The sequence below is a fragment of the Lampetra fluviatilis genome, chromosome 1 (assembly GCF_964198595.1).
Source record: "Lampetra fluviatilis chromosome 1, kcLamFluv1.1, whole genome shotgun sequence".
NCBI lineage: Eukaryota > Metazoa > Chordata > Hyperoartia > Petromyzontiformes > Petromyzontidae > Lampetra > Lampetra fluviatilis.
The window spans coordinates 33715937-33743190 of NC_136275.1; the positions used below are offsets into that span (position 1 = coordinate 33715937).

Sequence of the window (27254 nt, forward strand, 5' to 3'; positions counted from 1 at the left end):
CAGGCCTTAGTGAAAAACTAGCCAATGCGGTATGCCATGGGCCCAATGGAATTACCGTAAATTATTAACACATTACATAACTCAGAAAAAAGCATTTAAATAGGGAGGGCCAAATATACATCAGTAACATCAGTGTTTTGATGTATTGATATTTTAACATTGATGTTGATGGCTGCAATAACATAGAAACATCACTTTTTGGTTTTTCTTTTAATGTTTTCGTTTCGAGGAAGTGAATTTCAGTTGCAGTAACTTCTCACCCTCTTGCATACGGCTGGTAGCCTGCTACTAATAGGGAGGGTCTCCACTTAAATACCTCGGCGCTGGATAGGACACGCTAATTGGCACTTATGTGTGAGATGTGGAGCGTCTCTTATGAGCACTGTGCTCATAATAACAACACTGTCACGTGGCATTATTGTGAGAGATGGCGGCGGCTCGGTGAGGCCTTCATCCAGCAGCGGATAGACCACGGCTGATGACGATAATGTGAATAACATTGTTTGAGAAATAACATGGCGTGGGGAGACACCAGTCTGGCGAGCTCCGTGATCTCAGGTGTCGTCGTGCCCTGCAGGTGAAGAGTGACTTCACTCCCGAGTCACCAGCTTCAGTGACTGACTTGCGTGTCATCTCAGCAAGTAGTAGCCCCTCCCTCTAGACCCGCTTAATATGGAAACATGCACTGGGTATTTAAGGTTTGCACGTCTGGGCGTCAGACCAAGCTCATCGACTGTGCGGTAGTTGGTTTCCCGTTCACCTGCTCTCGCCTCGGGTTTATCATCGTACGCAAGATGGCAGCAACTCCACTCTGCATCGTGTCAGTAGCCTGCTTCTTCTGCTGGTAAATATCGTTACTGGATTAGGGGGGATGTTCAAGGGCATGTATAAAAATGCTACAAAGTAGTTGTAACAAATAATCAAAGTAGCTCATGTAAAAGCAGTGCAAGAATACAAGCAATTACAATTGAAAAACTTGAATAAGCACATTGCTACCGTTACCTTTTATCATGACATGGTCACATAATATCATCTTACTCTCAAAGAATAATTTGCACAAATATTGCACTGTTCCTTTGAATCTTGACTTAATGCTTCCGTGACTGCAGGAATTAATATTCTTTGGGTCTTTCAGTAAAGTTACGTAGATAGGTTCAAAGAAAATAACAAAATAACAAAAAACGACGACGTTTCGATCGCAACACAAGCGGTCATTATCAGGAAAAGCGGTCCCCTTTTCCTGATGACGACTGCTTGTGTTGTGTAGTTTTTTGTTATTTTCTTTGAACTTATCTACGTGACTTTACCGAAAGACCCAAAGAATATGTTCCTTGGAAGGCCACACTTTTGAGTTGTTTGTATATTTTAAGCAAAAGTATATATTTTATTGCATGGCTAAGGGAAGTTCCAGATTTTAATGGTTTTCCAGTTAAAATAAACTGATTGCTTAACCTATATGATGGGGGAATCAAGCTTGTGTTTGGTTAGCTTGAGAAGCATCAGAATGTTATGAAGAAATCGTTTTTGAAGGCGTGTATTGTCACCCACTTTTGATTACGTGCTCACTAAAACGGTGGATAGGGTAGACACTGCAACATGCACAGGAATTACAATGGATAATATGCATCTGAAAGACAAGGGTCCAATTCATATAGATTTTTGGTTGCCATTCCACCACTTTTTGGTGAACGATGGCACATTTACCGAGATAACAGGGCAGGTACTAATTGCGCCCTTTGTATAAACACTCAACATTTATTGGCTGAAAACGTCTTCATATAAAAACTCAATGCAAGTAACCCTCCTGAAAAAGTCCTACGACTCAGTGTGGCTTTTCTGACTAAATTAAGAAAATATGAATAAAAGTTCATTCGTATGTCCACTTGTTCCCTCTAATCTACTAATTTGTGTACGTTACTAAACAAAATATAGAGGAAACTTTGGTGCTGAAAACAGTTTGAAAAGTTGCATAATGAAGTAATGAATGCAAATTAAAATCACAGTGATGATTAAGACACAAAAGATGAGGATATCGATGATGATAATGATGCTGTTGATTATTGCAATGAAGCTTCACCTAATACCTGAATTCTGCAAAAGCTTGAAAACAATTTCTACATTAATTGGGACTTTTGACTGGACAGATGTTCCTAATGATGCATGTTTGTTAACTAGAACCCTGGCTGGAGAATTTTAGCTTTGGTAATTTTAGGCATTCAAAATGGGCGCTGGCACATAACCATATCCAAAACAAAATGTATGGCAGTAGGAAAACATATGCTCAGTAAAGATCACTCAATCAATCTTAGTGGGTGTATAACGCCTTTCACAAATGAATTCCCTCAAATCCGCTGAACAAAAAAACCATTATTAAATGAACAAAATAAAAGATTGTAAGTAGATACACCAGAGAAAGTAATAACAATCGGTAAGAGAGCAGTGTAAGAAGCCGTAATACATAAAAGATAAATAGAAAATTTAAAGCAGTTAAAGTGAGTGATAACATGATTTACAAGAGTGTGAATGCTGTATCATAATGCGATGTTTTGAATATTATGATGATAATTGTGTTGATAATTTCCTTTCACTAGTTGTTGTTGCTGATGTTATGTCTCCTGCCACCGATGTTGAAGAAGACAGTGTAGAAGAGGTAGTGTTACCAAGAAATCTTCAATGTGAACAGGGACTCTTTAAAAATAGTAGGTTTCATGCGGGAAAGAAACTCAAGAACCACAGAAACACGCAGACGGGGAAGCTCCATACAGATGGACTCAATAATCTATTTTCCGCAACTTCTTCTTATGGCGATCTAACAGCTCACCGCGTTTGCGAATTACATTTTTCACGTGATCCGTGAACAAAAGCCTCCAGTGATATATTTCTGACGTGAACATACGAGGGGGTCCTCTCCCTTTAGGGTCCCCTCTGCTCAGCCTGCTCTGGATGGGGGATAGAAAAAGTGCCCTAAACCTAGGCTGTCTCACCCACTCCCGGCTGGATTTCCTCGTCCAGTGGGAACACTCTCTCGGTGATCGGAACCACAAAAAACTGTGACTTGTGTAACATGGAATGTCCGCACTCTGATGGATAACAAACATAATGTAAGACAAGAAAAAAGAACTGCTATCGGCATCAGGTATCCTGCAAGATGTAACATCAAAGTCGCTGTCCTGAGTGAGAAGAGGTGCCTGAGGTGAAGGTAAGTTGAGAGAATATGGAGGCTACACCTCTTTCTGGAAAGGAAAACCTACAGAGGACAGATGCATTCATGGTGTCGGCTTTGCAACTGTAGTGTTAAATTTTGATTTAAAGCTTTCATGACTGCAGGGATTCATATTCTTGGTTCTTTCGGTAAAGTCACGTAGAAGGGAAACAATAAAATAAAAAATATATAAAACAATACAATTCTCACGACGTTTCGACTGCAACACAAGCAATCATCATCAGGTGTGAAAACCACAGCAAGAAAATTGGAAATAAATTAACTCGTAAAAACAAAGTTTTTCACTCTAAATCCTTTATATGCGTGGCGGCTAGAGTCCTCTCGTCCTCTGGCTTGAGATGGCTGCCACCTATGGGTCAGATGATTGTCTGCCAGCATTAAGCAATTGGTAATTAAATATTTAAAAATTTTCCCTAAACAGTTTAAATTTTTTGAAAAAAATTTTCATGAAAATTAATTGTCACGCACAACGAGTCTGTGTGGAAAATGTCAGCTCGATTGGATCACGGGAAGTGGGTTAAAAAACGACCGAAAGATTTGCACGGTCGTAAGCAAGCAAGCAAGCACGCAAGCAAGCAAGCAAGCGAACTTAATATAAAGTATTTAACAAGTAAACTCGTAAAAACAAAGTTTTTCACTATAAATCCTTTATATGCGTGGCGGCTAGAGTTTTCTCGTCCTCTGGCTTGAGATGGCTGCCACCTATGGGTCAGATGATTGTCTGCCAGTATTAAGCAATTGGTAATTAAATATTTAATTTGTTTTCCCTAAACAGTGTAAAATTTTGGGAATTTTTTTTCACGAACATTAATTCTCGCACAACGAGTCTGTGTGGAAAATGTCAGCTCGATTGGATCACGGGAAGTGGGTTCAAAAACGACCGAAAGATTTGCACGGTCGTAAGCAAGCAAGCAAGCACGCAAGCAAGCACGCAAGCAAGCAAGCAAGCGAACTTAATATAAAGGATTTAAAAAGTGGCTGATTTTCTTAACGTTCGCACCACGGACAGCGATTTGGCAGGTGTTCAGATGGACGAGTCCATCTATGTTCGGAAAAGAGGAGGGAGAGGAAGAGAATGGAATGCAGTCTGAAAGTCACCGTAAGTGTGAACGCAATCCATTAAGACCTGAAATGGTTTATCAAATCCTTCCAATGATTGCTAAGCCAGAATCCAATTTCTCGATGAAATTGTCTCCATGTTTGTATATGTGGATAGCCTCATGAACGAATCTCTCATGGTAGCCAGATGGCTTGCAGAAAACCTCTGTCTCGGAGAAGTCAATGTCACCTGAGCCCACTGAATTATAACAGTGATCTGCCACGGCCGAGGTATTGGTCCTACCGTGTTTTAGGTCTGCTTTGTGTTCATGGATGCGGTCCGAGACATGTCGTTTGGTTTCTCTAATGTAACTACTACCACAGAGGCAACTCAGTTTGTAGACGCCAGGGTACTGTATGTCCGGAATCACATCTTTTACAGACAGAACCAGATCACGGATTTTATATAATGTGTTGAATCAGACCTGGATCCTGTGTTTATTTAAGATTTTGTAGATCTTTTTTGTGATCCCCGCAATGTAGGGTAAGATTATGGTTTTTAATGGCTCAAGAGGGTCCTTCTTCATGGTTGGAGTGACGGCTTTGCAGATTGTGTAGTCGGAGTAACCATTAGCCTTAAGAGGTTGGTGTACGTGCTTGAGTTCACTGGCAATGTGTTCCTGGTCGGAGATGCATTGGGCTCTATGGTGCAGAGTCTTGATGAGGGAATTCTTCTGGGATGGATGGTGGTGGGAATCCGGTTTCAAGTAAGCATCCGTATGGGTAGCTTTTCTGTAGACAGAGTGGCTCATTGAACCATCGGGTCTCTTTTTTATTAGGACATCCAAAAAAAGGTAGCTTGCCATCTTTTTAGACTTCCATGGTGAATCTGATGAATGGAATTGATGTGGTCGAGGAATTGGTCTAGAGCAGGCCGGCCATGTGGCCAGATGACAAAAGTGTCATCCACGTACCTCTTCCATAAGGTTGGGCACAGAGTGACAGTCTGGATGGCTTTACCGAAAAAACCAAGAATATAACTTTAGTGTTGTAAATAAAGGCGGACGATTTCTTGTCTTGTGTCCGGGCCACTTTATTACAGTTCGTTACATAACACTTGTTAGCTAAGCCGAGGATTCGCCGCCCGTCGCTCGTTCGCTCCCTCACTCGCCACGTCCCTATCCTATTCTCTACTCTCCTTCCCTATTCTATTCTTCACTCTCCTTCCCTATCCTATTCTTTACTCTCCCTGTTTCACCTCTCCCGGCTGCCATGTCTCGCTGTTTCAGCGGGTTGACACCACAGCAGCCGCGGCGTTAAGCGTGCCGACGTACGGACTGCGCTTACCCCTAGCGACCCTATCCAAGCCTACCCAGGTCCACACAGGACTACTCTCAGCATAACTAGCTTGGCGGGTCCGGCTTCAGCTTCTCGAGTCTTCTGTCTTCATCAACTCCCCTCCCGGCTCGTTTTCTCCATCTTTTATATCCCTTGCGACCCCTTCGAGAATATTCTCTAGAGGACCCTCTATGATTGATGGATACTGGTCTTATCAATCCCGGTCCACCTCCCCCCTTGTTTACCCCAACAGAATTACCCCAACGGTCGTCCTGACCTTAGCTGCTCTTACATCCCCCCAATGATGCTCACCAACCGCCTCTTCTGGCCACCCAGCGCGGACATGCAGTCATTCCCGAATATGCGCGTGTTGAACCACCACACAACTAAGAACAAACTTGTCAGTCAGTTGTAGGAATGAATTTACGTCTTATGAGCCTTCATTTCAATCTCAGCAGGAAATGGGCCTTTCGAGAAGACGGAGCAAGTGAAGGCAGATGAATTTGCCAAAGTTGAAAACAGCAAATTATTATTCGGTTCCTCAGAGACTAATATTTAGAGAAACAATGTAAAATCACTGGATCATGTCATATCAAGGATGAACACGATGCGGGTCTTTGCAGCAGCTTCACAGCTTTACCCCTCCGTGTGTCCCTGTGCCCTGGCAGCCTGGGGTCGAACCGTGCTGTCGCCGCCGTGTCGACTGGGAACACAGCACTCTTCGACTCCTTGAGCAAACTGGGCACATCCGGTGTATACGAGCGGCGCATCCGGCCCACCGTGGGAGGTGCTCGCTCTCTGTGGATGTGGATGTGTTTGTGACCAGTGGGACGGGTGGTCTTTCAGGGCCAGTGGGGCCCGGGATCCACCAGCGATGAAGGAAAATGAAAACACCTGGACAGTTCTTACTTGTATATTATTTGTTGTTGTTTATGAACTGCATCCTATTTATAGTTTGACACGTTTTAAAGTACAACTTTGCAAAGGTTGTTGCTCATAACTGGGATGAAGCTCGCCCACGATTATCAAGTGCAATGATTGCACAGGTTTTGATGGGAGTTTGCAAAAACATTTAACTGTGGATTCGTACACTCTTGGCAAATGGTTTGAAAAACATAATTTTTGGGTCTTATTTGGCAAATAATGCAATACACCAAAACTGATCTGTCATTGCTCAATTCGGGGACTATTAATTTATATTTTACTTATAAACTAAATTGGTTAAAATCGTCATGTACCGAATGTACATTTTAAAATGTTTTCTTCTTCAGCAATAACAATTCAATAAATAGCAAATTACAAATGGGATGCAACAAAGTTTAAAATTAATTAAAAGTTATAAAAGTGTTAAGAATGCCAAATAAAAAAATAGAACTTTTACAAACACCAAGATATATATATATTTTGTATTAACTGCGATATCTTGTGAACTTTATTCGGCTGGAAATGTTCTATCGAGAGCACCCATAAACATGAATGGTCATGTATGTATACGATGACATGAAAAGTGCACAAAGACGCATAGATAGAATAATGTTTGCAATTAGACTAAGAGAGGGAAAAGGAACTCATGGATCAGGGAAAAAACACAAATGAGAGACATCATATTGGCATGTAAAATAAGTCAATGGGCTTGGGCAGGACTCTTCGTGAGATGGAATGAGGACTCACGGATGAGATTAGCGACAGAATGGCAGCCAATGGAGTGTATGCATCTAAGAGGACGACTGCTGTCGAGATGTAGCAATGTGTTATTTACATGTGTACGAGTGAGATCGATTGTAGTAATGTTGGATCATGTGGGATGGCAACGGCATGGGGGAAGCCTTCATCCAGCAGTGGATAGATAATGTCTGATTGTGATAATACATGTGTGTATTCAAATGGTTGGACAACTTACAACTACTGTCGACATTACAGTCTCTTCTAATTTATTTGTGGTTCAACCATAACCGAGACCTAAATAATTGTTCAAATGGTAAATGCAGCATCGTATTTTTCCCCATTTCCTTTTGCAGGACCTCCGGTGGTTGTAAATGCCAGCATTATCATCAAACGGTTTGGCCCCGTTACGGAGACATCCATGGTGAGAGCATCAACTAGCAGGGTTTTGTTTTCTTGAGGTTTTTTTTTTAAAGTGGCTCATTCAGGTCAAGAGATTTTCCAGCCTCCTTGGGCCACTGCCAATATTTTCATGTTGAACTGGGACCAATATGAAGGCACATCTGTCAATGTTCAATTTATATTGGAATTAAGACCATCACGTTGGAAACATGCTAGTCTCCATCCTATAAGGCAAGGCAATAGAACAAATGACCCAGATATTTTCTCAGAATCATGGACCGGAGACTGATTTAATCTAACTTAGAATCTGCAACAAAGCTGTCATAGTTTCCAAAACACTTTCAGAACTCTACCCTTGAAGTTGGTATTAGCACTGACACATACACACATCAAACAATCTCCACTGTTTTCCACAAAGTAATGGCGACATGATACTGTCACCAAAAATATGCTGTAAGTCATGGTAGACATCCAGTTGATATCAGTTAATAAGCTGAGGTGAATAACGTACTGTCTGTCGAATAAACTATGCACTTGGTGCAAGTGCTGCTAGTGAGTAAGCATCTGCTATGGCCAGAAATGCATGAGGGGGTGGTGAAGCCCGAACCGAAACCAGCCACCTTTGTCTCCCAAGTGCTCATGTTTACATACTGCATTGGGGACTAAATTAGAACTGAAATGAAATTAAGTTGAAATCGGCGGGACATGTCATGAGAACAACTGTCAATAGATGAGAGACAATTAACTACGGAGTGGAGAATGATATAAGGCACAGGATAGGTTCATATACAAGTTGCCACCCATGTTATCTGTATCAAGGAATGTAATTTAGTCACCAGGTTGTAATGCAGTTCACTAACCCCTGCTGCACCCCATTCCTCATATACACATACAAGGGCAAACACACAAGTTAAAGGTCATTTTCATTCTTTGTACCCACAACCCCTGCATGTGCTCCCATTGGAGAAACATTTTCTTTTTTCATTGGATTTATTTTTAATCACCTCCACTTTTCTGCGACTTCCTGACTGTCTGCTTGACACTGTGTTGCTTTGTCCTCTCGACCCTGGCGTGATTGCTACCAGGACTACCATATATCAATTTTCCTTCAACTTCGCTGGAACGATCCCCAAATACAAAATCTAATGGCAAGTGCATCGTTCAAGGAAGAATTCATTGACCTCGGCAACAACTTCTATGACCTGCTGTGGAAGCCGGTACTTTTCATCGAGAACGAAAAGACAGCGAACATCCACGCCATCACATCCGACAACAAGATGCTGCGGCTCTACAAGAATGGGGACGTGTTCCACTCCATGAGGTGCAATGCACAAATACATCCCTTATAGTCTTTAGCGACTGTTCGTTCGTGTAGCGCTTCTGGACTGATGAGGCAGGGTCCAGTGGCCATACATTTATTTTATATAATTCTAAATGTCCCTGAATGGCGAAGGGGAATACACATGAAGCTCCACTTGGTTGAGCTATCATTTGTGGCAAAGTCGCTTCTGAAAAAGAGCTAATAGCTCAGTGGACCTTTGCCTGGAAAAATAAGAAAATATATATATATTCTTAGGTTTTTTTGGTAAAGTCACGTAGGTAAAACATCAAAATTAATAAAAATAAAATAAATAAAAATCACGACGTTGCGGAGGCAACACAAGTCTCCGTCATCAGGTGGGACCGTCACAGCCAGATTAGCTGCATCAAGTGAGGCAATGATTCAAGATGTAATCCCTTAAAAGCAAGTTGAGGGGGAGGAGAGGGGGGGGAGCTCATCAGAATGTGGTAGCCAATGAATTTTTTTTATTTTTTATTTTATTTTTTATTAATTTTGATGTTTTACCTACGTGACTTTACCGAAAAAACCTAAGAATATGAATCCTTGCAGTCACGAAAGCTTCAAATCGAGAAGAAAATATATAGTTTTAATGATTTCCACGGGAACGGAAGTTTTTATTCGCTCCCTTCAACCACGAGTCCCCGCAAGCAGCAAATCCACATTGGGCTCAGTCTGCACCACGCCGCCAAGAGCGTGCTTCCTCTCTCCACCAAACGCCAATCATCTCTGATTGACCACACACAGTAATTGACCACACACAGAGTGATTGACCACACACAGTGCCACGCATGCTCCCACTATTTAACGTCAACACAATAAATTTGGGATTTCTCGCCAGAACACAAATCAAAATTATGCGTCCCCTTCCCTTAATGTGCAACTAGGAATGTACGTTAACCTTTCTTACAGATATATCAAATCCCCCAAATTAAACGCAAGTAATTTTAACACGTGGAATAATTCATTATTATATTATGCAATCAAATTATTTTAATATGCAATATGATTAATTATATGTATGTTGACCTTTTTTCACACCGTACGTAGCCAACCGTGCTTAAATCAGGTGAATCTTTTAAATTGCAATTGATTAAATTAAATCAAGTACGTACTGTAATACAAAGGTATAACAGCATTATAGCTACTAAAACGCACTTTAAACAACTTATATCACTTTCCATCACTATTCATCACCGCATCTATATACAATGTGACCTCGATTCATTACCATAACAACGTTGAGCTTTTACGGTGCAAATTATGTAACTTTTGTATAATTTAACAGCATTAATCCAGCACTATTGATCACGGAAGAAAGGTTATAAATGTAAAATTGAAATGTACCCTATTAACCAATGACACTATTAGTGACGTTGTTGTAATCAGAGATGGAGCTGAACGGGAGTAAGATAAGAGGCATTGAGGATATGCGAAAGGGGTGGTGGAGTGTACAAATTGTGATATTTGTGGGAATGCATGAGGGAGTATTCAGGAGAAACATTATGCATTTCACAGGCAATGTTTAACAGAAATATATAATATACAGTACTGTATAATTTTTGCGCAAACATTCAACAACACAGCGATGTCTCATTGTACTATTGCATGGTTGGGATCTCACAAGTCTCTTCTGCTCATTACAGGGTGACAATGGTCCTGGAGTGTGCCATGATCCTGCGTGACTATCCCATGGACCTACAGCACTGTCACATGAACATGGAGAGCTGTAAGAGCGAGAGGGCATCTCCCCCCTGGATGGTGTTTCTTTTTTGCCCTGACATTGTGGGTGGGACATTCCGTTTTGAGGACACAGGCTGGAATTAAATTAATTATAGTAGATTCATTGTCATTCTTACAATTGTTCCTCATCCTCTGTTCCATGGCTGCTAGCGGTATGTTAAGCCGGGGAATCATAAAGATGCTTGGTTGGCTGCGAGAGCATGAGGTCAATCAATCAATTAAGTCTTTATTTCTATAGCATTATTTCGTACAAAAGATGCAATTCAAAGTGCTGTACAGGTGAAGTACCGTTGATGACTCTTGGACACCGTTGGTGAGGCACACGTATTTATTCCGTACAAGTAGTCACAACTGTGGACATACAATACTAGAGGGGGTATCGGCCCCCTCACCCGGATAGCTGGGGATACTCTGCTAGCTACCCATGACCTACCTCCTAGTCCTCCACTAACGGGCTAGGGGAGGCTTCCTGGCCCGACACTGGTCAGTCGGGTTACGGTACCCGGAGTCCCAGAGTACTATCTCTGGTTCACGGGACCACGCCGCTGGCTCGGTCCTGCGCGGCCCTGACAAGGGCGGCGTCCCAGGGGAGTCCAGGGCTCTAGCTAGACGATCTTCGGTCTTCCCTCCTTAGCTAATACTGAGCCCCGAGCTCTCCGGCTCATCCCCATTTATACCCCCCGGAGGATCACAACTCCGGGCAACCCCCCAGGCTGCCCGGTGCGGACGTCGTTGCGGGCACCTCCCCGTGCACTCACGGAGCCCCGCCCACTGTGCTTGTTTCCCGTGTGATTCTATGCATACAGCCCTACACATACAGCCCCTCCGTACCAGCCCTACACAGGTAAAAGGAAATAATGTTAAAAGACTAAATCACAACAATAGTAAAAGCAATTTCCATAAAAACCAAAATTGCATCGTAATAAATTGCTAGCGAAGGCATATAACAAAGACAACAATATAAATCATCTTAAGTTAAAGCAAGTTTAAAAAAGTAAGTTTTTTTTTCATTCTGCATTCTGACCACAAGTACATGTGGTTAATGCAGACATGATTCCTTGTAAAAGGTTTCAGTTTGGTGTTTTAAACATCTTAACGCCCAAAAACATTTATTATGGATTATAAACACCTGTTTTGTTGCCAGAAAAGAGGGGGAAACCTATTCTCAGTAAATTTTCAGATTTCACTTAAATTGTTTAATGATTGCGAAGCCTTCAAATCCCCTGGCAGGCTGTTCTTTAGGCGAGTTTAAAGCGATTTGAAGCATGTTTTAGTTTGGGGGGGGGGGGGCAGAGCTTTGTGACGTCATATTTGAGGGGGGGTCTGACTTTTTGTGACGCCGTGTGACGAGGGGGGGGGGGTCAAAAATCGTCCAAAATTGCGTGACGTCATTTATGAACGATAATCACACGCATGCTGTGTGCTCTGTGCCCCAGATGGTTACACAACGAACGACGTCATCCTTCAGTGGAACGATACGGATCCCGTGATATTCAACGTGAGCACGGCCACCACCACCTTCACCGTGTCGGAGAAGGGGACCCTGGGCAACTGCGGCAAGACGTATGACAGTGGTAAGCCTAAAGTCTGTGAGCCCAATTGGACTGATATGAAAGAGGCACAACAAAAAACTGCACGTGTCATCCTGAGTTATAATGTAAATACATCACAACTCGTATGTCTACCCTTTACTTGGTACTTGGCTGAAATAACGTCACGTAGGGTAGACCATTGCTAAACTGTGGTCAAATGACAATGCAGGATCAGTGAAAACATTACTTGCTGATAATAATGCTGATTTACTTTTACATATAAACTCATTGTGTGTTTTAGAATATATGTTTATGTCTGCAGGAATACCCCAATGAGCTATTAGGCTTTATTGCATTGGTGTCCTGCGACGGTACGGTACAGATCCTAGTTACAATCATGGGTTTAAAGGTCGTGATAGAAACAGCAAGTATCGATACGTGCTGTATACGGTACGGGAATAGGGAACCTGTTGAAGACGTAACAAATATATATTTTCACAAACAAAAATAAAGGGAGGAAAAAAATTAATTTAAAAAAGTAAACACAATAAGTAACCGGGAACTTTTAAGTATGATCCATGCAAACTTGGGCTTAGAGTTCCCTGCCGATCATTTACCACAGGAACTAAAGTTTCAAGAGTGAACGGAGGTTTCTCATGGTCGGCAATGATTGGATTCCGAAATAGAATGCGGTAGCGATTTAAAAACGAGGGAGCAGCCACCGAGAAGGCTTTTTTTCCACAGACCGAATTAAATCTGAGGATCTTTAAGAGGCAGTAGGTAGAGCTAAGGCTTCATTTGTTTTATTTTTGGGTCAATAGATCCATCAAGTATTTAGCGGAGCATTATAATTCAAACATATGAAACCAGAACTCCATACTGTACCTTCAGCTGTAAATGAAATAAACGTTTCATCCATTAGTCTGTTGACTTTCTAGAAACAATATTATCCAGCAGCATTTGTTGTAGTGTTGTCATACCCAGCCGTAGACTGATATTGAATGCATGGAGTTAGATTAATGTATTTTGGGGAAGATAAATATCAAAAATTAAATGAAATATACAACTAGCAACGATAAAAATTAATAAAGTAAAATAAAAAATCACGACGTTTCGGAGGCAACACAAGCTTCCGTCTTCAGGTGGAACACGTCACAGCACGATTGCTGTACCACAGCACGATTGCTGTACCACAGCACGATTGCTGTATCAAGTAAAGAGTTACTTGATACAGCTATCGTGCTGTGCCGTGTTCCACCTGAAGACGAAAGCTTGTGTTGCATCCGAAACGTCGTGATTTTTATTTTACTTTTATTAATTTTATTTTTATTTTTTACCTACGTGACTTTACCGAAAAAACCTAAGAGTATGAATCCTTGCAGTCACGAAAGCTTCAAATCTAGAATTAGCAACGATAATTGCAGAAGACAATGATATATTACACAATGGACCATACGATTACCTTGGATCTTGTATCATATAATAAATTGTACCGCCAGACAGCGGGAAATGTACTGGTGCCAGTCGCGTGTGAGGCCCTGGTGTCTGTCCGGAGCACGCAGTGAGTGACGGTTCCCGACTCTGTGTCTACCCTCTAGGCCCGTTTTCGTGCATCTCGGTGGCGTTCGACCTCTCACGTGACATTGGCTACAACCTGATCCAGCTCTACATTCCCAGCATGCTGCTTGTCATCATCTCCTGGCTCTCATTCTGGATTGACATGTCCGCTGCGCCCGCCCGGGCTAGCCTAGGCATCACCACCATCCTCACCATCACCACGCAGAGCTCGGCTGCCAACTCGCAGCTTCCCAAGGTTCGTGGAGTTGAATCCGTTGACATTTACAGTCAATCATTGGACGATCGACAAAAGAAGCAGAAAAAGGCAGTGGGAGAAATTAAATCAAAGGATTTGGAGGCCATTCCTGGACAACGAAGGAAAAAAGGAATGGAAGAAAATGGGTAATGCCATCACCCAGTCGTAGAAAACGAGAGGCTGATGAAAACAACAAAGTTGCGTTCCAGGTTTTCTATGCGATAAATGTTTTTCAGTCGTGCTCGGATAGTATTTTTCTAGCTCCATATGTCAGTGGTTTATACGCCTGTCCTGTTAGTTCATCCATTGTGCTCATAGATGCTTATATATCTGAAAAAACGCCAATGATCTGGTCAATCAAGCCAGGCTTTAATTTAAGGAGTAATACATGTACCAGGTGATGGTGTTACCCTGCATCTGCTTGCTTCTGCCGCACCTCCCATTAGCACGGTTGGCTATGTACAGTGCGAAATAAGTTCAACACACATACATACATTGTGCCACTGCTGGTGGAAGGGCCTCTTTTTGGAGGTCGAGAGAGCAGTGATGGGCAACCTAGACGAGTTAGTGGGCCACAGTTGGGCTGCAAGCTACAAATCGTGGATGTGCACTAATCATGACTCCACGCATCACCCTAAATGCACTTAAAACAGGCCACAATGAGGGACTCCATGGGCTGCATGCGGCTCGCAGGCCACACGTTGCCCGCCACTGGTCTAGCGAGCCCCTCCAGAGGGTATTCAGCACAATTTACATACTGAACGTTCGTCTTGGCAGAGGTGGAATTATCCACACATCACCCCACCATACGCGACCTGCCGATGAGCTGTGTGTGGTGCCCCCATTTACACTCCTGGGTAGTCAGAGGTGGGGGGGGGGGTTAAGAAACGTTTACCTTGTTTTAACTGTAGGAATTTGTATCTGTAGTACGGTAAAGTCATATGTTTCAGTTTTATTTATTTGGTAGTCCTGTGAGCCATTCGGCTCTTGAATCGAGTGCAACCGCAACAACAAAAAAAACACATAAACAAGAAAACATCTTAAAGTGACTATGTGACTATGCCCAAACAGAAAAATCCAGGAAAAAACAGCAGAAAATCTTCCAGAAAAAGTACCGTACACTAACTCTGTGTGGAAAAATCCCAGTGGGATGCAAGTCAAACAACAACAACCACAAGACAACTTAAATTAAAGCCATCAGTTTAACTCCGTACTACAACAAACAAACCAAAAAACGTTAACTGACTGACTTGCCTTTCCATTTGTAATTTATTGTTATTTTAAATAAACACCCCCACATGCAAATACGCGAACACATTTTCCCCATATGACGTTCAACAGACTGCTGTAGCAAGTGTTGTTAGCGAGCACCTATTAATATTGGCACAGACAAAGATCCCCCGTATAACCTTAACAGACTGTAGGGGCAAGTGCTGTTAGCGAGCACCTATAAAGGCCGGAACGGTACACGAGGGGGTGGGTGGCCAGCACCACGCCCGACCGCCTTTGTCTCCCCAGTGACGATGTTTACACACCGCACCAGGTACTCATTTCAGGCTAAGTCGACTTAGGGGAGGCCCAGGACCGGTTCAGATAATTGTCACTGGTGTTGGCCGTGAGCGGGAATCAAACCTGGGTGGCCAGGTTCATAGCGCAGCGCGCTAACCGCTACACTACCGCTCCCCAGAACACATGTGCACACACACACGGGGGACATGGGAATACTTGGGGGCAGGAAGATTTGGGGCGATTATATACAACACTTGAATGAGGAGGCTCTTCGTGCCCGTGTTGGCGTCACAGCGACTGCACATGACTGTATCACAGTAATCTGAGCGTGAATGAATCGGGTTAAGTCACCTAGTCCCTAACAAGTATAACCCGTAAAAACAAAGTTTTTCACTATAAATCCTTTATATGCGTGGCGGCTAGAGTCATCTCGTCCTTTGGCTTGAGATGGCTGCCACCTATGGGTCAGATGATTGCATTGCACCATTAAGCAATTGGTAATTAAATATAATATTTCTGTCCTAAAAAGTGTAACATTTTGGGAAAAAAATTTCACGAACATTAATTGTCACGCACAACGAGTCTGTGTGGAAAATGTCAGCTCGATTGGATCACGGGAAGTGGGTTAAAAAACGACCGAAAGATTTGCACGGTCGTAAGCAAGCAAGCGAACTTAATATAAAGGATTTAAAAATGTGCAGCCTCAAACCAAGCAGCTGGGTTGACAGCCCCTGTTCCTCCTCGTGGTTTCTGGGTGCCCTTAGATTGGTACAAGCGACATTGCTACCCCCTAGCGGTGAACAATGGGTCCGTTGTTGTGATTATGCTTGTGCATATGGATGGGAGTGATGGTGCCGTGTGCGAGAAACCTGGTGTCCCATTCACGGCCAACATCAGTGACGAATATCTGAAGCGGTCCTGAGTTGCTCCTAGGTCAACTCAGCCTTAAATTAGTACCTAATGCAGTGTGTAAACATCAGCAATCGAATAAAACACATTTTAAAAAATGAATTGCCCCCGCATTTGTACGGTGGACGAGAGGCATGATAGGGGTGACCTCATCACGCAGATCTTGCGCACTTCCCCGCCTGCGCGCCACCCAGCCAGCCAGCCACGAAGCCAGCAAAACTTTTTTTTTTCAAATATACAATTAGATAAATCTTTGGTGCGGTGCGTATTTATATATTGGTGTGTATCTGTCGGTATTTATATCTGTTGTATGGTAAAGTCATATGACTATCACAGCAGTCATTGTTGATACGGTTGAGACTCTAAACTCACTACACCTGAGAATTCAGTTCAGCCCTTTGTAACGTTATAACGGTATTAGCCCCAGCAGTCTGTAAGGATTTGTTGTTGTTGTGTGCGTGTGTGCACGCAGGTGTCGTACATCAAGGCGATCGACGTCTGGATGGGCATGTGTCAAGTGTTTGTGTTTGCAGCGCTGTTGGAGTTCGCTGCCGTAAACGTGATGGCTCGGCAGGGCAAACATGCGGTGAAGCTCGTGGATGAGAACAGCTCACCCAAGGAGAAGGTGAGTGAGTGGCACTTTGGTTGACTAGGGGCCGTGATGGTTAGGGATTGTAAGTGGTCAGGTGGGATTAGAGGTGCGATGCGCAGTATTTGGTGGTTCGTAATTGAGGGTGTACCGACCCTGAGACATGGTCATCATTAGCGGCTTCTGCAAACAATTAAGATGTTTTCAGGGCGCCCCTAAACTGATTAGGGGTTTGTGAATGGATAGAGGATATTTCTGGATCAACACAATTAAAATGCAACTGCATCTTAAGCAGTGTTGCCAACTTAGTAATTTTGTTGCGAGATGTAGCAACTTTTTGGGTTCCCGAGTAAGAAAATGTCAATGTGACTAGAAACTTTCTGGAGCAAGGACCTCATGCAGATTTTGAAATGATTCCAGGCGTGGATTAAAGAGCATGTACCAAGTAGTAATACTTAATACATTGACAAATTTCTAAGGACTATCAAGCAACATTTATGTACACTGAGGTTTGTTTGACAATTTTTTTCAATTTAAGGAGTTGCAGCACTAACCTTAAAACTGTACAAAGGTGGGAACATGCACTTCATGGGTAAAAAAAACGTGTGGTGTGACCAAGAAATTGCAGATCCGCAACTGTACTGTGTCATGTCCCAGCAGCCTATTCAGAGTTCAGCTAAATTAAGGTGTTTGGCTGTAAATAAGCTGTAGCCGACTAATGAGTCTGCGAGATAAATGTCACAATTGGTTTATTCCCTTTGTCATTCGCTTTTGTGTTAAACGCATTCATTGCATCTTCTCAGGCTGGAGCCGAGGACAAGAAGAAGATGTACGTGCGGTGCGCACATCGCATCGACTACTTTTCGCGCATCATTTTCCCCATCACCTTCTTCATCCTCAATATCTTCTACTGGGTCTTCTATAAAGTGGTGCTCAAATTCAACTCGTAAATTGAGCAAACCCCGCTCAGATTCTGCCAACGTGCTGAGAAATTACTCATGTAGCATGTGTCAATACCATATATTTATAAGCTGTATTGTATTTAATTGCATGCGCATATTGTGACGAAAACAAAACGAATTTGAAAAAAATACACTTAAATACAAATGTACAGTAAAATAAATGTGGTAGTAAACATTGGCAAGTTAAACATGCCACATTATTGGCAAAATTTGCTCCACAATTAGCAATGATCATGCAACACAGCAAACTGAAACACATGACTTTACGGGGGAAGATGTGTGATCATACTGCACCATACTGGTTTGTGTGGCTTGGCGAAACTATTCACTTGACGTGGGAATACTGACAATTTGGTGACGCCAGCCACATGATAATTTTCAGAATTGATTACCCAGGATATTGTGTCTAATTGGTGACCCCTGGATGGTCAGTCTCAAGTTGCCAACCATTACATCATGGTAGCTACTTTCGTTGTTGAGTTAAACAGGTAAATATTGGACGTTAATTGCCAGACAAATGTTTATGTGTAGCAAACGGGTAACCATTTATGTGATGCGATTATGGGTAATACAAAAAAAACTTGACAATTGCTATATTTAGGCATTGTATAACGACCTGGAAATTACTTTAAAAATTTACTTACAATTCTACTGGAGTAACCCCCAACTCTAAATATTAGAATTAAATACGTAATATCTCATGTTATCCAGGTGTATTCTGAGATAGGTAAAGTGAGTTACAACTACCATATATGTTACATATACCATTGTATAGCTTTATGGGCGGATTTATTTCTGATTTCATCACCAGCTGTATTAACCCATCACCTTTCGTCGGTCATAGAGCTCTCATACAAAATGTATTGTGTGTCTGTCCATATTTTGCGTATATGTGAAGGTAACTCGCTCCAAAGTGATCTCCTCTCATGATTAATATGTACTGGTATGTGTTAATTATTTCCAGTAATATCAACCAGGAAGATTAACAACTATAATCATTGACATAGATCCCAATGTGCCGTAATTATAATTCACATCTGCTTCAGAAGTAGAAGAATCTACAATGTCAATCAGTAATCAAATTTACAGTTGGATTTCAACACCATGACAAATAAATATCGAACTTAACTTGCTTTTAAACATAGACCTAATGTTGGTATTTTACAAAATGCAATGGATTTGAAGTCACAAGAATTGCGCACATGATACACCTAGCACCTTTCACAAGCGTATGTACTTTCACGCACACTTAATTGAGAAACAGTTATCCGGGTCTGAGTTATAGAAGACATTTCCCTTTCTAGATTTGAAGCTTTCGTGACTGCAAGGATTCATATTCTTAGGTTTTTCGGTAAAGTCGCGTAGGTAAAAAATGTAAAATGAATAAATGTAAAATTAAATTAAAATTAAAATCACGACGTTTCGGAGGCAACACAAGCTTCCGTCTTCAGGTGGAACCGTCACAGCACGATAGCTGTATCAAGTAAGATAAATTCCAAGAAAAAGTCCTTGTATATATACTAGTTGAGGGTGGGAGGAGCCAAGGTAGGTCCTGGATATTATTATTTTTATTTTACTTTTATTAATTTTAAATTTTTACCTACGTGACTTTACCGAAAAAACCTAAGAATAAGACATTTCCCCTTTGCCTCCGGGGTTCTGTGGCCCTGCAAAATATTTCATACGTCCAGTTTTCATAAATATAGAGCCGGTGGACCTAAGATTACCAACCATCTGTTTTTTTGTAACTATACTGTCTGTTACTTTTTATGACCTGCTCCAAAGTGTCCTTTTGATGCCTCTGACCATATATCAAACGTATGTATTTTTGTAACATTTTCATCGTGCAAATCAGCATGGAACATGTTCAATGGCAATGTGGAGTAGACAAAGCAAGTGGGCACTGTGTAAGGTGGACACCACAACACTGGATGTGTGACGAATGGAATTGGTTTCAGCGTGTCTAGTTTGCCTGTTTATACAAAATGCTACCGTTATTCATTAGTCTGGAAGGTCTAAACCAGGCTGATGGACTGTTTACGGTCTTCCACAATAGTGTATCACGAGTTAATATATTGTCTGTATACCCAAATGATCTTACAATATTCCACCAAGTAGTCAACACCGACACGGGTTTGTTCATATTTCGGAAATGGGAAAATTGGCAACCCCAGGCCCACCCCCAAGGCTGACCCTGGATGCGTGAGAGTATTCACAAGTCGGAATGTCAAAGGGCATTTAACAATTTTCACTCATTTAGCTGCCGTCAGCAACGTGAGACACTGAAACTGTGCTCACTGCCACGCACGCCCCGACTTCATGGTCATCTCATGAATCGCTATTCCCAGAGCTGGACAGATCTATAATCTAACCAAGCATACATCTCTTACAATTCAAATAAATGGTTGTATTTAAACAGCATGATCAACTTTCTGAGTTAATGAATTAATCTTGAAATATTTAAGTGTGTCTTACAAATTATAAAGATTCTGTATGTCAATTTAATCAACAAAGTGGTGCTCAAATTCAACAAGGAAATTGAGCAAATCCCGCTCAGATTCTGCCAACGTGCTGAGGAAGTTCTCATGTAGCATGTGTCAATACCATATACTTATTATATGCTGTACTGTATTTTATTGCATGTGTGTATTGTGCTCAAAAGAAGAATACATATCTTACAATTCAAATAAATGGTTGTATTTAACAGTATGATCATCTTTCTGAGTAAAGTAATTCATCTTAAAATCTTGAATTGTACTATGAGACCTCCTATCACAAAATATAGTGATAGGTTTTTACCCTTTCAACTGGTACCAGCAACTGGTACCAGCAACTGGTACCAGTTGAAAGGGTAAAAACCTATCACTATATTTTGCCACTGGTAAAGAACGTCTCATAGTGTAAATGCTTACCCGAGCTCTCAATACTCTGATAGTGCGCTGTTTTTGAGTTGGCGTCATCTGGTCCAACACCAATGGAGACTAGGCTCTAAGAAAAGCTGTCTCGGGTGTGGCACAATCAACCTCAAGGACAGTGCATATCATTATCATTATCAGAGTTGTTTCTTTTTGTTTGCATTTTGACTGCTTGTGTTGTGGTTATTGCAAACATGATGCCTTGTATAAAGGTGTCAGTTTTTGTACCAGTTGAAAGGGTAAAAACCTATCACGATATCTTGAATTGTCTTACAAATTACACATTTGTCACTTTAATCATTTTTATCACGCTTATTACACATTAAGCATAATGTTATTACACATGTGTTGTATTATTTTAGCATTGACTTGCAAATTTGATTAATTTTACAAATGATGGCTTGTGTTTTAAATATATATTACATTATTGGGATAAGGTAAATGGAAACAAATTTAGCTTATAATCATCAATTGTAATAATTAAACCATATGAGGATGCCCTCCATTCAGTCTTTAAACAAGTTCTGTATTTTTACAACATATATATGATGTATTAAGCTTGGTGGGGATGTAATATGAGACGGAATCGGTACACATGTTGATTCTGTATCCTTTATTTGACGAGATTAAATTAAACTTGATTTGAAGCTTTCATAACTGCAGGAATCCATAAAATAAAATACAATTTTATACCTACGTGACTTTACCGAAAGAACCAAAGAGTATTGAATTCAACTCTTTGAGATGCATGAATCGTGCCTCAAAAAACAATATTTAAAACATTAAAAACAGCTTCCCCTGCAACAGAATTACAACTCACCTGAAAGACGACCAGCTGTAAAACAAAATTATTTCTACTAATACAAGTAAAATACCCAAGTTATCAAACAGTGTGCATGAGCTATCTCTTGCCATTGACGCTGTCACAATTCGAAACGCGAAAAACTCCCAAAAAACTGTATCTGATAGCTTAAAACAGCTTTTCAAAGAGTGTTTGATTGCTTGACCTCAATAAATCTCCCAATATATAATCTTATTCCAATGTTTGTGGGTAGCTTGACCTTTGAACAAACGTAAAAATCATAACATTTTCAAGCTACTTGTACACATTTGGTATCAATCGAAAGCACGTCGTCTGTAGATGAGGAAGCAAATAAAGTCGTCCACCACAAACTTTTCATTGCCGAGTGATGGTCGTAAAAAAGTGCATATGTGTATAACTAAATTCAAAACCACGGGACGCGATCTTGTTTAAGTACTCGACAAAATCAACTTTCTTGCAACAGGCGTAACTAAAAACCGCGCAAATTGGAGGTGCGTGGAACGACAACAAACTGAACACAAAAAGCAGTTCTAAAGAAATGATTTCTCAATGTAGATGACTTGAACATGCATAGCCATGAGTGGCTTCCTAAAATCGGAAGAGCGTTCCAGACGGCCGCAGGGAGCGCGTCTGAAGGAGCGCGATGCCGTGGCCGCCTTCGTTCGATGGTCAGCCAAAAAGCCAGCTGCGAATTGAGGTAAGAATAAGAGTTATTTGTGAGAAACATGAAGTCATGAAGGAATGGAGCATGAGGTTGGTGATGCCCATCACGCGAGATTACGGCAAGTTGGCGAGAGGGGTTGACGTCACGCGACAAGGGCGTGGTGGGTGGAGGGCTTGTGACGTCACGTGGTACGGGTGACGTGGAGGAGAGGGAGTGATGACGTCCGGAGTGAAAAACACGAATTCAGAAAAAAGAAAATGACTAAAATAAGATTAAAGCAAATACATTTGAATATAAAGTAATAAAATAACTGAAAACGTAAAAAAATTAAGATATATAAATATAAAAATGTTTAAAACAAATGATTAAACGGACATTCGCCATCCTTTTACGGTGGAAGTTCTGCAGGTTCCTGCTAGTTTAAAAAGAATACTCTTTTCCCGTGAATAGGATAAATTGGTACATACTCTAAATTGTGTTGAATAAAGGATATGGGGCCGTTGACCCCCCCTCCCCCTCTCGTCACACGGCGTCACAAAAAGTTAGACCCCCCTCAAGTATGACGTCACAAAGCTCTGCCCCCCCCCCAAAACCATAATTCCATTTTGAAAATAAAACATACTTCAAATCACTTTAAACTATTGTCATTGCAGTGCTTCTTTAATGTGGCGCTGCACTCTGATGTAGGAGAAAAAATGTATTAACAAGTAAACCCGTAAAAACAAAGTTTTTCACTATAAATCCTTTATATGCGTGGCAGCGAACTTAATATAAAGGATTTAAAAATATATTCGCCTGTGGAGGACGCGGGGATCGATCCCGCGACCTTTGGCATGGGAAGCGAGGGCGCTACCAACTGCGCTACTCCGCCACGGCCTGTGGAGAGGTTACGCTCTGGGCTCTTACACTGTGACGTTCAGCCAAAGCCATGAATGAGTTCTATTTGAATATATGTAAAATAAAAATTTTTTGCCTAAAAAGTGTAAAATTTTGGGAATTTCTTTTCACGAACATTAATTGTCTCGCACAACGAGTGTGTGTGGAAAATGTCAGCTCGATTGGATCACGGGAAGTGGGTTAAAAAACGACCGAAAGATTTGCACGGTCGTAAGCAAGCAAGCAAGCACGCAAGCAAGCAAGCACGCAAGCAAGCAAGCAAGCAAGCGAACTTAATATAAAGGATTTAAAAAGAAGGCGTTGTAAAGCGTCTAACTAAAACTAAAACTGCAGATGTTCAGAATATTATATTGAAATTCTCTTATAATTATCAAATATTAAAAGTAATTATAACTATAAAAAAAAATACTTGAAACTTTGTAGTAGAACGAAGCAAAATGGAGAGTGCAATTATAACAATCACATATTCATTCCACAGAATTGAAAGCCCTGGTAGAATTAATATAATTAAAATGTTTATCAACAATCATTCAAAAAATGTACTACATTTGTAATGCGGGCGTAAACGACCTTCCGGATGTGACGTCACGGGGGAGAGGAGTTACGTCACGTGGGAGAAGGGTTCGGGTCTTTAAGGGGAGAAACCGGAAGAGGAGGGGAGGTTGTTGGAGACTGGACTAGGGTGAGGCCACGCAGGGCGAAGGCTGGGAGGAGTGGCGAGATCGCCACACACACTCGGGGAGCGGATTGGCACCGTCGGCCAGCGGTGACAAACCCAGGGAGCAGCGGCGAGGCTGCAGCGAGAGCAGCAGCGAGGCTGCACGAAGAGGCAGCAGTGGGACTGTTCAGAGAGGGAGAGCAGTGGTGGAGCTGCCGCGAGGGCAGCCGGGGAGGCTGCGCGAGGAGATCAGCAGCGAGGCTGCTAGAGGCTACGGGAGCGACACGAGGGGATCAGCAGCGAGGCTGCTAGAGGCGACGGGAGCGACAGCAGCGTCGGCGCCGAGCGGAGGGTCTCAGAGGGAGAGAGCCGTGTGGGAAAAGTAGACGAACCCGAATAAAGGACACCAAGCCAGATACCGTGGTCGAGTCTTTTATTACACATTTATGCATATCCATTCTCCCATGGAGAAGCAAAATGCTCCTTCATGTAATAAATAGGGAGAGTATGGATCTCTTCATCCTGTGGAATGGATATTCCATTCAGATCAAGCTCTTCTTCGTCTATCCAATCTGCACTCTCTCCATTTTCTTCGTTCGCGATTACAACCATTAGTTCACGTTGCCGACGTGCAGCGACTCTCTGTGGCCTGATGCGTTTGGGCGGAATAATAATTGATTCCTGCTTGTGTGATACAGAGCAGAGGTCGCAAACGGGTTATGATTCCTTACCCATACCCATACCCGGCCACACCAGGGTCGCAAACGGCTACCCGTACCTGTACCCGATCGGGTACGGGTAGCCGGGTATTGGGTAGGGTACGGGTATCGGGTAGGGTACGGGTATTGGGTACCCGGTTGCGACCTCTGATACAGAGTAACTGCGCAGCATGACTAACGATGTGAAGTATATTTGACATTTCTTGCCAATCCTATCGCTAAGCACGGATTGTATTGATGGACAGTACAAGTCATATGGAATCGACCGATAAGGATTTGAAGAGCGAGGAAGGATGTCATCCACTTTCAAACTTTGTGCTGCAAACAGAGATGGGAATTTATGTGATGCTCCGTCTGTTGTCCGTTCTAGAATTGTAATACAGGGCCTTTTCGAATTTAATCAGCTTCCGATGGGGCTCCACTCCATGCTGGCTACGTTCCAATGATTGATGGAGTTGGTCCTAGCTGGACTGCAGTGGGACTCATGCTTGATATACCACGACGATGTTATCGTCTTCAGCCGTACGTTCGAAGAACATCTTGATCGGTTACGTGCTGTCCTTCTCAAAATGCGTGCGGCAAATCAAAAATTTAAGCCCCAAAATTGTCACCTCCTGCAAAAGTCCGTGCGGTATCTCGGTCACATTGTCAGTAAATTGGGCATTGCAACGGACCCCAAAAAAACAGCGTGTGTTCGGACTTGGCCAACCCCACGTCGGTGGGGAAGTTGCGAAGTTTTATAGGATTCGTGTTTTATTATCGCTGCCAAAGCACAGGCGAACAATGAACATAATGCGAGGAAACGGGATCACGTGCTACCATGGTCCATTGGTGACAGAGCAGGGTTACATTGCCCGCAGGTGCCGGTTGGTACATCCCCTAAGCTGCAAAAGCCCTGGCAACGGCCCGTGGAAGTGGTCGAGGTCAAACGGCAGCAGTGTGTGCGTATTCGGGTGGGTCGTCGCCGTTGGTTTGTCCATCCGTCTCGGTGGAAGCCGTTTGTTCCTCCGCGGATTGCCTCTCCGTCTCTAACAATTGGTCTGCCGGTGTCTGGTGTGTCCGAGCCAGAGATAGTGCGTTCCGAGGGCGTGCGTCAGAAGGATTGTGTCGTGCCGCCCACTGCATCCGAGCCTGTGACCATGGACGGACATCGAAGCTTCGCCGGGAGTGGGGAGGTGCCTGTTGCCGCCGAGCCTGCTGCACCTGTGCCTCCTGTGCTGCAACCCGCATCTCCGGCTGTTTCGGTGGTGTGCACACTGCCCGAGCAGGAGCAGAAGACCGTCCCTGTTGACGGACCGGGGTCGCTAACTCGGTCCAAATGCTTGTGATTCCGTTGATTCATTATTTTGGGAATTGCTCGGGAATGGCGGAAAGGTTGTGGTTGGTTGTTGAGTTCCGTTCTATTTCCCTCCATCTTGTTCCTTTTGCATAGTTCTCTTTTCTATACTTGTTCCCTCATAATTAGGTGCGCATTGTTCCTGCGGATTGTTCTGCCTTTTAAGAAAAACAACTGGAGTCCTGCTTTTATAGCTCTTTTATTGCCGTACCTAACCTGCATGGGTGTACTTACCTGTTATCTTGGTTTTAGCCGGGACGGCTATATTTTTTATTCCGGGGGGGGGGGGGAATGTAGTGACATGGTGACACCTACTGGCTAGAAAAGGGACTGGCTACAGGTACCGCTAAAACAACATCCAATCTGAAAGGGAGAGGTATCTGGGGCAAAGGTAATGGGTGGGGTTGGCCGAGATGCTCCGGGAACCTGCTCGAAGGTTCCACGGGAGGGCGTGGCCAGAGGCGGAGCCTAGCCGTGCCTGGGGAGATACAAGCGGGGGCGGACGAGGGCTCGCGGTTCGTGTGTGGAGTCTTGGGTCCGGACTGCGTCGTGCTCGCCGTCATCTCTCTCCATTGTCCGGCCACGTGGAAGATCTCCTGCGGGCTTCCATCACCCTCCTCGGCACGCCGCCGAGTGATCGGCCGTGTGTGTGTAGCCAGTTGAGACGCTAACATCTAAGTGTTGTACTCAGAGTGAGAAGATAAGGTTGGCCTGTGTTGTGCCCGAATATGAATAAGGAAGAAGTACCCCGACTCTCTGTGTTGCATTGCATTACATTTCCAAATTTTACCAAGATTGTTTGATTAAGTGTGTTTTCTCTCTCTCTGTGTGGCCTCGTGTTGTCGCTCTAGTATTTCCTGCAGTCACGAAAGCTCAAAATCTCTCATTGACATGCTAATTTCTCCACCCCCCATCTCTCTGCCCCCCTCTCTATCTATTTAAGGCCTCGATACAGAGGCGCTGTTTCTCTGTGTGCCTATGTGTGTGTCTCTCTCTCTGTGTCTCTGTGTTGTCTCTCTCTGCTTATGTGTCTGTCTATGTGTCTCCGTGTCTGTGTTTTGTCTCTCTCCCAAATTTAGCAATCTTTGGAAGAACGTAATCAACCAGGTAGGGTGTTGACTGTTATGTTAGCCGACTCTCTGTGTTGTATTGCATTATATTTCTAAGTTTACAAGGTTTGTTT

General features: G+C 42.8%; 1 protein-coding gene across 1 annotated transcript; it reads left to right on the forward strand.

Annotated features, from left to right (window-relative positions):
- The first annotated feature begins 794 nt into the window (after positions 1–794).
- On the forward strand, positions 795–26063 carry LOC144943430 (glycine receptor subunit alpha-2-like). Its single transcript, XM_078871275.1, has 10 exons — positions 795–844; positions 6268–6386; positions 7618–7685; positions 8749–8984; positions 10649–10731; positions 12182–12319; positions 13876–14090; positions 16981–17133; positions 17901–18043; positions 25574–26063. Exons 1-10 carry the CDS (start codon positions 795–797, stop codon positions 26061–26063), a joined length of 1695 nt encoding a protein of 564 aa, XP_078727401.1.
- The last annotated feature ends 1191 nt before the right edge of the window (positions 26064–27254 follow it).